The sequence below is a fragment of the Rissa tridactyla genome (assembly GCF_028500815.1).
Source record: "Rissa tridactyla isolate bRisTri1 chromosome W unlocalized genomic scaffold, bRisTri1.patW.cur.20221130 SUPER_W_unloc_1, whole genome shotgun sequence".
Classification (NCBI taxonomy): domain Eukaryota; kingdom Metazoa; phylum Chordata; class Aves; order Charadriiformes; family Laridae; genus Rissa; species Rissa tridactyla.
Window position 1 is genome coordinate 24,607 of NW_026529339.1, and position 14,131 is coordinate 38,737.

At 40.0% G+C, this 14,131-nt stretch overlaps 1 protein-coding gene across 1 annotated transcript in view; it reads left to right on the top strand.

The window, feature by feature from the left end:
* LOC128903220 (amyloid-beta A4 precursor protein-binding family A member 1-like) overlaps positions 1 to 9,888 on the top strand; it is a gene marked incomplete at its 5' end in the record, with an annotated part of 30,476 nt that extends 20,588 nt beyond the window's left edge. Inside the window, 5 exons of the mRNA XM_054187230.1 lie at positions 3,717 to 3,896; positions 4,670 to 4,882; positions 7,506 to 7,625; positions 8,262 to 8,402; positions 9,675 to 9,888. Of these exons, the coding sequence (XP_054043205.1) occupies positions 3,717 to 3,896; positions 4,670 to 4,882; positions 7,506 to 7,625; positions 8,262 to 8,402; positions 9,675 to 9,746 (726 nt within the window). The remainder of the gene's footprint in view (positions 1 to 3,716; positions 3,897 to 4,669; positions 4,883 to 7,505; positions 7,626 to 8,261; positions 8,403 to 9,674) is intronic.
* Positions 9,889 to 14,131: the final 4,243 nt, after the last annotated feature.

The window sequence follows — 14,131 nt, forward strand, 5'->3', positions numbered from 1 at the left end:
GGCAGCATAGGCAGAATGCCACCCGCATTATTTACGTAAGGTATGATTCTCTCAAATCACACTACCATTGGTGGAGCCATGGGACAGCACAACTCTTACATTCAAAAGGCATTTGCACAATTGGCTGTTGCTGTCAGATGACCTGGACACCAAGTGTCCCTGGCAGTCCACCAGAGCCATGGCATCACTTATGATCCTGTGTTTGCTATTAGTGATCAGCTGAGTCTCTGTAATGATGCATTGTTGTTCATCTTTCCTACTGCCTCAGCAAAGCTATGTTTTATAACATGTTGTCAGACTGCATTACCATTTGCGTCACAGGCATCCACAACTTCTCTGGGCAACCTGTTCCAGTGTCTCACCACCCTCATCATAAAACATTTCTTCCTTATATCTAATCTAAATCTACCCTCTCTCAGTTTAAAACTGTTTCCCCCTGTCCTGACACTACAGGCCTTGGTAAAAAGTCTCTCTCCATCTTTTTTATAAGCCCCCTTTAAATATTGAAAGGCTGCAATAAGGTCTCCCCAAAGCCTTCTCTTCTTCAGGCTGAACAACCCCAACTCTATCAGCCTGTCTTCATAGCATAGGAGAGGTGCTCCACCCCTCTGATCATTTTCATAGCCCTCCTCTGGGACCCGCTCTAACAGGTCCATGTTCGCCTTGTGCTGGGGACCCCAGATCTGGATGCAGTACTCCAGGTGGGATCTCACCAGAGCGGAATAGAGGGGCAGAATCGCCTTCTTCAACCTGCTAGCCACACTTCTTTTGATGCAGCCCAGGATACGGTTGGCTTTCTGGGCTGCAAGCGCACATTGCCAGCTCATGTCCGATTTTTCACCCACCAGTATCCCCAAGTCCTTCTCTGCAGGGCCGCTCTCAATCCGTTCAGCAGCCAGTCTGTACTGATACTGGGGATTACCCTGACCCAGGTGCAGGACCCTGCGCTTGGCTTTGTTGAACCTCATGAGGTTCACATGGGTCCACTCCTCAAGCCTGTCCAGGTCCCTCTGGATGGCATCCCTTCCCTCTAGTTTATCAACAGCACCACTCAGCTTGGTGTCATCTGCAAACTTGCTGAGGGTACACTTGATCCCACTGTCTATGTCATTAATGAAGATATTAAACAGTATTGGTCCCAATATGGACCCTTGAGGGACACCACTCAGTACTGGTTTCCACTTGGACATTGAACCATTGACTGTAACTCTTTGGACATGGCTATCCAGACAACTCCTTATTCATCTAACAGTCCATCCATCAAACCCATATCTCTCCAATTTAGCAGCAAGCATGTTGTGGGGGACAGCATCAAAGCCTTACAGAAGTCCAGGTAGATGACATTCGTAGGTCTTCCCTTGTCCACTGATCCAGTCCCTCCATTGTAGAAGGCCACTGGATTAGTCAGGCATGATTTGCCCTTGGTGAAGCCATGTTGGCTGTCTCTAATCGCCTCCCTGTCTTCCATATGTTTCAACATAACTTCCAGGAGGATCTGTTCCATGATCTTACTGGGCACAGAGGTGAGGCTGATTGGTTGGTAGTTCCCAGGGCCCTCCTTTCTACCATTTTTAAAAATGGGTGCAATATTCCCTTTTCTCCAGTCACTAGAACAGCTCACAGGGAGTAATGCAGCAATGAGTGAAAGCTATGGAGCATCCAGTAGCTTTAGGAGCAGAGCAGCCAAGAGCAAGCTACAGACATATGAGAGAGCCATATAGACTAGGCAGAGTGGGCTGGAAGCCCATTGAACTTCATTCATGAAATTCAGCAAGGACCAATGACAAGTCTTGCACCTAGGGAGTAAGAAACCCTGGCAACAAAGCAGGCTGGGGACTGACTAGCTGGAGAGGAGCTCTGCTGAAAAGGCCCTGGGGGGGCTTGGCAGACAGCAATGCTGAACATGAGCCAGCAGTGTGCCCTGGCAAGCAAAGACAGACAACATCGTCCTGGGCTGGATTAAAAGGAGCATAAGCAGTAAATTGCAGGAAATGATTCTTCCTCTCTGCTCAACGCTCATTAGACCACCTCTAGAATACCACATCCAATTTTGGGTCCCCAGTCTCCTCCCAGTACAAGAAAGGCATTGACAAACTGGAGTGAGTTCAACAGAAGGCCATCAAGATGGTCAGGGGGCTGGAGCACTTGCCCTATGAGGAGAGGCTGAGGGACAAGGGCTTGTTCAGCCTGGAGAAGACAAGGCTTCAGGGGGCCCTAACAGCAGCCTTCCAATATCCATGAGGAGATCAAGAAGATGGAGCCAGGCTCCTCACAGTGGTGTATGGTGGGAGTATGAGAGCTAACGGCCATACATTGAAACAAGAAAGGAATGGATACAAGGAAAAACTTTTTCATCATGAGGACAGTCAAGTATTGGAACAGGCTGTCCAGAGAGGTTATATAGTCCATCCTTGAAGATTTTTCAATACCTGACTAAAAACCCTGAATAACCTGGTCTGACCTCATAGCTGATTGCTTTGAACAGGAAGTTGGACTAGAGACCCTTTGAGGTCCCTTCCAACCAGAATGATTCTATGATCGTGGGCTGCTTCCAGTCACATTAAGGGCTGGATTTGATCAATGGGCCAGTTGTTTCCACCCTTTACATATTTTATCTGAGAGTAACTTCAAACACGGTTGTGAGAATTTTAAAGGAAAGCATGGACAAGAAGAAAGAGTAGGAAATACCATAGCATCATAGCATAGCTGGGGTGGGACAGCACCTCTAGAGACTGTCTAGTTGAACCCCCCCCCCGCTCAAGCAAGGTCCACTAGAACAATTTATCCAGGACTATGTCCAGTTGGGTTTTGAATACCTCCAAGGATGGAGACTCCAAAACCTCTCTGGGCAACCTGTTCCGGTATTCAACCACACCCTCACAGTAAAAAAGTGTGTTCTTAGGTTTAAGTGTAATTTTCTGTGTTTCTGTTTGTCCCCATTGCCTCTTGTCCTGTCACTGGGCATCACTGAAAAGAGCCCGGCTCCATCTTCTTTACACCCTCCCATCAGGTATTTATATGTTTCTGTAAGATCCCTCATGAGTCTTCTCTTCTCTAGGATGAACAGTCACAGCTCTCTCAGCCTCTCCACACATGTCAGATGTTCCAGTCCCCGAATCATCTTTGTGGCCCTTCTCTGGAGTCTCTCCAGTCCATGTCTCTCTCGTACTGGGGAGCCCAGAACTGGACACAGGACTCCAGTGTTGAGTAGAGAGGAAGGATCACCTCCCTCGACCTGCTGTCAGCACTCCTCTTAATGCAGCCCAAGATACTTTTGCCTTCTTTTAAAGGCCTCATCATCATCTTTTAAAATGCTGTCATGTGTTTTCTAGAAGGCTTTTTATTGATGGCTTGCCTTTGTGCCAGAAGAGAAAACTATCACAGGTGAGAGCTCAAGTTCTCCCTCTGGAGTCTCAGTTTCAAGTAATGCAATGGGTATACCTTTATGTTAGCAGTAGTTAGCTGTGAAAGGAAAACTTTACTTGTGTTTCTTATGTGTAGTTACTTGTTCAGCAGGGTTCACTGTGTGGATGAATATGTTGACATTCTGTTTTGCTTTTTAATTATTTCTTTAGGTTCACTTTTTAAAAAATTTATGACAGTTCCTTAACTTGTAGGCATGAACCATTTTGTAGCATGTTTATAACAGAGAAATTGTCAGTGAATGAAACCATTGGAATGTTTGATGTTCTTTTCTTCTTTGGGAATTATTACAGGCACAGCTGATTGCACAGTCTATAGGTCAAGCATTTAGTGTGGCCTACCAGGAATTTCTGAGGGCAAATGGAATCAATCCAGAAGACCTAAGCCAGAAGGAATATAGTGACTTGCTCAATACCCAGGACATGTACAATGATGACCTGATTCATTTTTCCAAATCTGAAAACTGCAAAGATGTATGTCTGCTTTTTTTCCATAACACCATTAAGCTCATGTATCCTGAGTTCAGACCTGTACTGGCAACAATTAGAAAGCTATTAGTGCTTCCAATAAATAACCTCAATGAGGTAAATTCTGTCCTTCCCAGTAGGTTTATCCTGTGGGCAATTCTGTTTTAAAAGCAAGCAGTGAACCCTAAATTTATCAATAGTTGAATGATTTACTGACTCTGTGTGTTCTTTTTACCAAAAAATTTTCACATTTGAGACATTACATGTCAGTGAAGTGAATATACAGTAGACAGTATAAAAATTTTGGAGGCACTGAGGTTGATAAGAGTGGTTGGCCCCAGATTTTAAAAGGCTATATATTTGATGCTGGTTTTATTACTAAAGATGAAGTAGTGTAACACTGCAACACATGGGTAATTGTTTCCGAAAACACAGTCACAAGTACTTTAAATCCCTCCCTGACATATAGTTCTGTCCACCAAAGTCCATCATGCCAGGGTTTCTTCTGTACCAGCTCCCTCCAGCCATATGAACAGATGAGTTCTATTTGGGCGGGATTCTGAATTTAAAAAAATCTCTAGTTTTAATGTTATTTGATGGTTGAAGGCATTTAAACTGTGTTAAACTATATACCCTATTGTGTTTTCCCTTCGAATAAGAAAGGCATTTTGCAAATGAGAAGCCTGTGTTTGTTTATATGGAAACATAGAGGGGGGTGTTCATCAGTTTCATAGATGAGAAAAAAGATTTTGTTTGAAACTCTCTTTCTTATGATTCAGGTTTACATTGAAAAGCAAAAGGGAGAAATTCTAGGTGTAGTGATTGTGGAATCTGGATGGGGATCCATTTTGCCTACAGTTATTATAGCCAACATGATGCATGGAGGACCATCAGAGAAGTCTGGGAAACTAAATATAGGGGACCAGATCATGTCAATTAATGGGACCAGTTTGGTTGGCTTACCACTCTCAACATGCCAGAGCATTATAAAGGTACAGAGAATATTCCTGGATATTACATGTTTTAAAACCTTTATTGGAGTAGTGGGAGAGCAAAAAGTATAGAACTATTTGTTGTTTGTTAACTCTGATCTTGTGCATTTTATAGCAGTTTCCTTTTGATGACCTTAAAGGAGAGGGCAAATTCTGTTTTACATATTTTCTGAGACCTAAGAAGGGAGCTATGCAACTTGAGTGTATTGGAAAGTATATTGTTTCTTTGAACTTGGCTAAATGGTGGGATTTTTTTTAATTGGAAGAACTTTCTTTTAATTGACATGAGAGCATGTAAATGCAAAAAGCAAGCAAGTCAACTGGAAATGAAGAGTCTCTGGGGTAGATGCAACATACAACAGAATGTGTATTTAAACATCAGTGTTTCAGGAGGGGGAAAGATGCAACCTTTGAGAATGTTGCAAATTCAGCTAAATTGTCTTCTGGGTTACCTATTGAAAAAGTCAATCACCACAGAACTGCTGCATATTGTAGCATGTACACATGCAATGTAATACTATATATGACTATAGAAATCCTTCTGTGTCCCTGCTGGGTAGTGGTGTTCTGCAGTAAAAAAATGTTTGTTTAGTAATTCACAAAATAAATAAGTATGTCTTTGTTGCCCATGGATTCCTTTCTTAATGCTTGAACTAAAAAATTTGCTATAAAGATCTGATATTCTGGTTTCTGAAAATGTAAACACCGTGCACTGACAAGTAATAGATATTTAAGTCTCTGAGACCAGCCATTCTGGATTCAGTGAATTCAAATGATATCTTGTGAATGCAGTGTATTAAAACTTTGGTAACATCACTCTTTTTTATTTTTTCCTGAAACAGGAAAATCCCTTATATATCTCTGTGCCAACTTCAGTGGAACAAAGCTCACCATCCTTCATGTTATCAGCTTTGTCATACTTGGTTTTAGTTCCATATCAGTTTTATTTCTAAAACTGATGTATACTTTTCTCATATAGATGGACTTTTGCTGTGATGCATTAAGAATCTTCTGTACTTTCTGAAAATGAAAACAATAAAAAATCTAGCTTTGCTGTCTCCTGCCTTTACGAGGCCTTTATACTCCTTTTTCATGGATACATGAGGCTGCTATCCATTTATCTTTCTGTTAAGAAGGTAGTCTTTATAGCCATGCTTCTAGAACTTTTTATGTAACATTTTTGGATAACACAAATGAACTCCCAAATAAAATATCAGTCACCCAAGTATATATTTCAGTGTTACAGAAATATCCTAAGATTGTAAACTTTTCGTGTGCTATAAGGACTCCTATGAAAAAAAAAGCATTTTATATAGATGAGGAGAATATCTTGCGATTACTTCACATAAGGTTATTTTTAAATTAGAGATGTAAGCCTTGCTGCTAATTGACTATAAACCATTTACAAACTGACAGGTCTAGGAAGAAACTTTCCATATGTGATAGTTATTCCCTAATTGTATTATGCTACTTATGTCTTTTTCTGAAGCATCTTGTGCTAACTACTATCAGAAACAGATTCAGGGAATTAGAAGGCAGTTAGAAGCATTGACTTTTCATCCTAGCAGAATGTCAGTTTCAAGTCAGTACCAAGTCTAGAGTTAAGCTCAACAAAATCAGCAGCAGTAAACTGCATATAGAGACACCAGTATATTACCTTAGCTGTAATAGGAGTTATTTTTCTGAATGAAATCCTAATCTTGTTGAAGTCAGTGGCAGGCAACCCATTGTTTTCAATGGGACCCATATTTGACCTTGTTCATATGGAAGAAATTCAAAAGCAGGCATTGAAATTGATAAATGTTAACATGATTGAAGCTTGAAGCTACCATACTCTCTACATAGCATCTCTTTCCCATATGGGTTCTGTTTATTGAACATTAAATGTGTGTAAATCCAACATTTCAGAGTAATGTGTGTTCAGTTCTATATGTTGTATGGAAAAAAGTAATGTAACATTGGAGTTGGTTTTATCTGCAAGACACAGCTCTGAACGCTTGAATATGTGTAACAGTCAGACTCTACATTTATCTCCACTTTTATGTTTGGGTTTTCCTTCTTCATTTAGTTCTTCTGGTAGCAAAGATTTAATGGTGAATGTGATAAATCCAGTTTAGAAGGGAGGGGTAACATAAATGTGAATATTGCTTATACATGGACTTGACGTTTGCATTACAGAATTTAATATAACTACGCCAGGAAAACCACTTATGTGTAACTATCTATTCTTAGCTGCATATTTTAAATTTCATTTCCCAGACAGAATGCTTGGCAGTTTTCTGGTCAACTGCATAGACCTGCTTTTTATTTCCTTTGCTTCCTTAAGAACAATAATTTCTGTTCTCAAATGAAGAAATTGCCAACAGGAAGCTAGATTTCTTAAAACAACCACATCAGCTTCTTGACAAGAAGAGGTTTATACTGCATTGTTCAATTCACTGAGCATCCTGTTGCTTGTGTCTGGTATTCAGGAATCCTGTTTCATAATGATACATTCAAAGAACTGCTTATTTAGGGCTATTCCCATATTAACATTCTAAGCATTGTTTTTCCTAGTGCTCATGTTAAATTTTTTCACCCCATCTTTGTCAGCATTTTTCATGGTGATGGTTATTTTTTGCAGGGTTTGAAAAATCAAGCCCAAGTTAAACTGAATGTAGTTAGATGTCCTCCGGTAACCACAGTCTTGATCAGGAGACCTGACCTCAGATACCAGTTAGGCTTCAGTGTACAGAATGGGATTGTAAGTAGCTTCCAGACCTTCTGGTGATGCTTTTACATATGTTAAAGTTTACATATGTGCTGAATTGTATTTTTTCCCTCACTGCAGCAGGGGCTCAGTACACATTTTAAGTCTAAGATATAAAAGCTGAACTGGTCAAAGTTATTCATCTGAATTTTTCCCCAGTTAAAAGTAGGAAAATAAACTTTATTTCATAGCATCAGAACCAGAGGAGCAAAAAGGCTGGTTTAGGTTAAACAAAAGTGTATGGAGAAGGCTGCTTTCAGTCTGTATCATTTGTGTCTCTGACCACACCATTGTATACGGTCTCAAAAGAAAGAGTCTGTCTTTGATTCTCTCTTAATGCAAGGCTTATGCACTTTGAACTTTTTGTAAACTATGGTTCTTCATACACTCTTAAATTTTCAAACCATGAAGTAACAAGTATAATACAGATAGCTTTTGGTGGATGTTTTCTTTTGCTTTTGGAAGAGAATGTGTAGTACTCGATTGCTAATAAATATTACTTTTAATCAGTGATCCACTACATTTTAGACTTTGTTGCAAACACATGTATTTAAATACTGAATTATCATTTGTGGTCAAAAGCCTCTGTTCCATATCAAAACTGTGATAATTTTGTCCTTTCCCTTCCAGATCTGTAGCCTTATGAGAGGAGGTATAGCAGAGCGAGGAGGAGTACGAGTTGGCCATCGTATCATTGAAATCAATGGGCAGAGTGTTGTAGCAACATCTCACGAGAAAATTGTTCACATTCTCTCAAATGCTGTTGGTGAGGTAGGAGCAAACAGTGTGCCTAGACAGTATTGCATATTTTATCATCATTGCCTCTTTTGGGTTGTTACTGTTCAAACATATTTACTATATTCTATATATACTATATTCTAATATATAGTATATACTATATATATATAGTATATACTATATTCTAATACTAGAAGTGAGAGTGAGATCCACCAAGGTTTTTCTTATTATTGAAGCGCCCACAACTTCAGATAAAATTGAGATGGTTGATAGATACTCAACAGCTTAGAGAAACCTTTTTCCCCAGTGGATATGAATTCTCAGTCTTTCCCTTTCGCTTCTCTCCTATGTTACCTCAGCTAGTTTCTTCCCTAGTACTCCCTAGGCTATCACAGAATCATAGAATCATAGAACAGTTTGGGTTGGAAGGGACCTTAAAGATCATCTTGTTCCAACCCCCCTGCCGTGGACAGGGACACCTCCCACTAGACCAGATTGCTCAAAACCCCATCCAGCCTGGTCTTGAACACCTCCAGGGAAGGGGCATCCACAACTTCCCTGGGCAACCTGTTCCAGTGCCTCACCACCCTCACAATAAAGAATTTCTTCCTAATATCCAATCTAAATCTACCCTCTTTCAGTTTGATGCCATTACCCCTCGTCCTATCACTCCACTCCCTCATAAAGAGTCCCTCCCCATCTCTCCTGTAGGCCCCCTTTAGGTACTGGAAGGCTGCTTATAAGGTCTGCCCGGAGCCTTCCCCTCTCCAGGCTGAACATCCCCAACTCTCTCAGCCTGTCTTCATAGGAGGGTTGCTCCAGCCCTCTGATCATCTTCGTGGCCCTCCTCTGGACCCATTCCAACAGGTCCATGTCCTTCCTGTGCTGAGGACTCCAAAGTTGGACACAGTACTCCAGGTGGGGTCTCACAAGAGCAGAGCAGAGGGACAGAATCACCTCCCTCGACCTGCTGGCCATGCTTCTCTTGATGCAGCCCAGGATGCAGTTGGACTTCTGGGCTGTGAGCGTGCATTGCTGGCTCATGTTGAGCTTCTCGTCCACCAACACCCCCAAGTCCTTCTCTGCAGGGCTGTTCTCAATCCATTCTCTGCCCAGCCTGTGTTTGTGCTTGGGATTGCCATGACCCAGGTGCAGGACGTTGCACTTGGCCTGGTTGAACTTCATGAGGTTGGCATGGGCCCACCTCTCAAGCCTGTCCAGGTCCCTCTGGATGTCTATGGACACTCATGTTTTTGGTAGCATGCCTAATAGGAGTATTGATTAACATGTTGTATTACCTTCTAGATTCATATGAAGACCATGCCAGCTGCTATGTACAGACTGTTGACTGCGCAAGAACAACCAGTTTATATCTAAGGCTGACACCTCACCTTCACAACATGCATGAAGGATAGTTTTCTTCATTACTGCTTCTGTTTCTAGTACTACATTTGTGTCTGCAGATACATTTCTCTCTTCCCAACATTTGCTGTGTATAGAGGGGGAGGGAAAATATAGCCATGAGTCTTTTTGGTTGCATCTCTATACAAGTAAAGCTTTATGCAATTCCACACACAGAGTAAATAGCAGCAGCAGTGTCCTTGGTAAGATTCACAAAAAGACGACTTACATGCCTATCAAGAATGAGTAACTGATGCTGTCATAAACCCCATTGTTCAAATGCACACCCTTTAATTTCTGTTCTTCACCCCAAAAGGTGCTACATGAGTTGGTACAGACAATGCAATTTTGACATGTTTCAGCAAATAATTCAGGAGATGTGATTATTTTGCAGTTAGGTCCCCCCAGGTTTCTAATTTTTAAAATACTTATTTTTCAAATGCAATGTGTCTTTTATATGCCCATTTCAGAGGTTAAATGAGGGAGGAGGGGAGTGATCTCTAAATATCCAGCAAGAGTAATATTGAGGGGCTCTGCTGAGAAGCTATACATTCTAAGCTCTTAATTACAGATTTGGTGCACACAACTGTGTGCTTGTGTATACTGACATTTTTAAATTGTGCTTGATATTTATGAATCTTGAAAATAATAGGTCTGCGCACTGTTCTAAGTAATTTTGTTACACTGAGCCAGTTTAAAAGTATTTTTTGTTGAAAGATGTCTAGTATTATTGACATTTTTCTTTAGACATAGATAAATGGGAGAAGTAAAGGTAAGGTGGGAAAAAAATTATTTATTTTGTTATATAAGTTAATTTGTGATTTGTTTTTTCATATGACAGAGGATGTGTAAGTACTACATGGATTTGTATGAAGAAGAAATGTATAGATGCATGAAATGCAGGATTTGATTGGTCTATAACTTATATCAGGAACAAAGGGGAAAAACAGTAAAAGAATAAAGTAGCTGATGGCTCTTTTTACTCAAGAAGAAAACATTCCATTTTGTGTAGCTACATTCTGTCCATACTGCATACTGCTGTTTACACTGAATTTGAACCATATATTTAGGCCAGACTTATGCCTCAAATTTTCTCAAAGCAACAATTTCTCTGGTGTCTTATTATGACATAAGGCTCGGTGTGATTAAAAACAAGACTGGAACATGTATGGGGAAAAAAAAAAAGCCCGTCCTTTTTGTTTGAAAATGGTGTGATGCTTATAGCCATTAGTTTCTCAATTACTGTGGAATGGACCGTGCAGTGCATTGTGTTTGGAAACTAGTAATGATACCTGGACTTTATTCCAGAGATTTCATGGATGTGTGTGTACACATGTACACTTCTGTTGATGAGACCCATGAAAACTGTTTTTATCTGAGAACTTGGTTTCCATCTGTGGTCAGAGGTTTATTTTGCCTTTCAGAAACCACGGACATACATGAGCTGAACAGAGAGAGAGAAAATAAGCTTTATATTTCAATGGGCAGTAAGGGAGATAATGGAACTGAGCATAAGCTATTGTAGTAAGTGAATGCATTTTAGTTTGAAAGTAGCGTACAATGACTTGATTTATTGCAGTTCTTGTTGCATAATTTAATCTTGATCTCTGAAATAGAAGATTTTGAAAGCAAACGGTGTTAGTATTCCAGGTTAGTATTTACCTCTGCTATCAGACTGATGTAAATAAATTGTGAATGACTTGTGATTAGAGTTTTTAATTGTAGACATCTGGCTTATGGAGATAATTTGAAATTTTTCATAACTTCTTATAAATATAGTAATCTATCTAAATATGGTATATAACCACATACTATTTAATAGGTTATATACAGTGAAGCCTTTCCATAAGTTGCCTGAGGAAACCCAACAGTCTTGAAGACAATCACACTTCTGATTACTGGTGTGTTTTACACCCTCAACTTCACATGTTGTTTTTGTGGTTCTGTCCAACTCATGTTGAGGAGTCTTCCCATTGACTTCAGCAGGAGATGAAGAAAACCTAAGCACGCAAAAAATTGAATCATTAAAAACAAGGCTGTTTTCCTGCAATCAAGCTTATACCTAGTTCTAAGCACCTGAGTACCTAACCCACTGACTTCATGGTGAACAGATGCTTAAAACTAAGCATGCGAATGCTTGTAGGATTGGAGCCTAGTGAAGAATCTTCATTGTTCCAATTAATTTTAATATGCGTATAAGCTTTCTACACTGGGAAGTTTACAGTGTGCACTCCTGATAAGTCTTGTAAACAATCCCACCATTTCAGTTTGCAAAAGTAAAGATAGTTGCAAGAAAAATGAGCTCAAAAGGAATAGTACAGTACAGTAGTGCAGTAGTTTATTAGATTAGATGTGTGAATTCTCCATGAATTCAACAGAATGAACTGCCATTTTACATTCCTTCTTCACTATTTCATACATTTTTATTAATGCTTCAATGTTTACATAAAGAATGAAAAATCCTTTTTATTAGCAAGTTCCCCACTTGTTTTGAATCTTGTTTTGATTTGACATTTGGTTGGAATTTCCAGATTTGGGGTTTTTTGTGTGTTGTTTCATTAATTTTCTAAATGAGATCAGCTTCTGAAGATGGCAATGTGCATGAGATCTCTTGTACATATTTTGTGCAGTGCCTAGACTCTCTTGTATTATTGTTCTGTAAAAAGGTTGAATAGGAATTATTATAAAGTATTGGGAAAAGTATAGTATTGTATTTGTAACAATATTGTTCTTTGTAAACACTGAACTTGGTGATCTCTCTCTTTATATATATAAATGAGCCTAGAATGTGAGTCTGCACATCTGAATGTAATTCCTCTGATGTTTTTTGTCACATGTCTTTGACCCTTTCTCTGTAATGGAGCTGCAATGGTTTCGGGGAGGGGGGGGGGAGAGTTTGGGTTGAGGGGGAGTTGCTATCTATTTTGTTGTGATCTGTTTACTGTGCTACATTCCTTTATTTAGCAGAGCACTAGTGTCTATAAGAATTACAACAATAAAATACAGAACAAAAATACTTCAGACAAGGCTGAGAGTTTGCTGATAATAATTTAGGAAGTGGCTTGCCAAAACGGAATGAACGTATGCTAAGAAGGTGTCCAAATTTCTCTTCTGTCATTTAATTTGCAGTAATGTATACGTGCATCTGCAGAATCAAACACATAATATTAACTATGTATTTAAAACAGCATTGTTTTAGAGTAATCAGTGACACAACTGCTCCTAAATTATATCAATTACTTAGCTAAGGTTATGTCCCAGCTTTCATTTATAATTCTTGCCATATGTGGATCTTTCCATAAATACATTCACTAAATACACAATGCATATGGCAGAAGTGTTATTTCACTGTCTAACTTTAAACGTGTTTTTCCACTTATAAAACAGTGTGGTGAGTTGACCCCGGCCAGCAGCAAAACACCCACCCAGGCTCTCGCTCATTCCCCACTCCTGCGGGATAGGGAGAAAACAGAAGGAAGTCAAGAAGACTCAGGGATTGAGATAATAACAATTTAATAGGGAAAGCAAGAGCTGCACATGCAAGCAAAGCAAATAGAGGAATTCATTCACTACTTCCCTTCAGCAGGCAGATGTCCAGCCACTTCCTGGAAAGCAGGGCCTCAGTACATGTAACAATTGCTCGGGAAGACAAATGCTATAACCACAAATGTCCCTTCTTCCCTGAGATTTTATTGCTGAGCATGACATCCTATGGTATGGAATAGCCTTTTGGTCAGTTTGGGTCAGCTGTCCCAGCTGTGTTCCCTCCCCATCTCTTGCTCACTCCCGGTCTGCCTGCTAGGAGCGGGGGGGGAGAAAAAGAGAGAAAACCTTGATTCTGTACAAGCATTGATCAACAATAGCCAAAATACTGCTGCGTTATCAACACTGGTTTAGCCACAAATGCAAAGCATAGCACCATACAGGCTGCTATGAAGAAAGTTAACTCAGTCCCATATAGACCCAGTACAAACAGCTTCTTTCCTATTACTAATCACTAATCTAGTAGCTTTCTATGATGGGGTGACTGCATCAGAGGACAAGGGAAGAGCTACAGATGTCATTTACCTGGAGTTCTGTAAGGCCTTTGACACTGATCCCCACAACATTCTTGTTGCTACACTAGCAAGATATTGGTTTGATGGATGGACTGTTAGATGGATAAGGAATTGGCTATTGTCATAATTTAGCCTCAGCTAGCAACAGAGAACCACACAGTCACTCGCTCACCCCTCCACTGTAGGGGGAGAATCAGAAGAAAAAGGCAAAACTCATGGGTTGAGATAAAGGCAGCTTAACAGAACAGCAAAGGAAAGAGAAAAATGACAATAATACTGATAGAGGAATATACAAAGCACAAT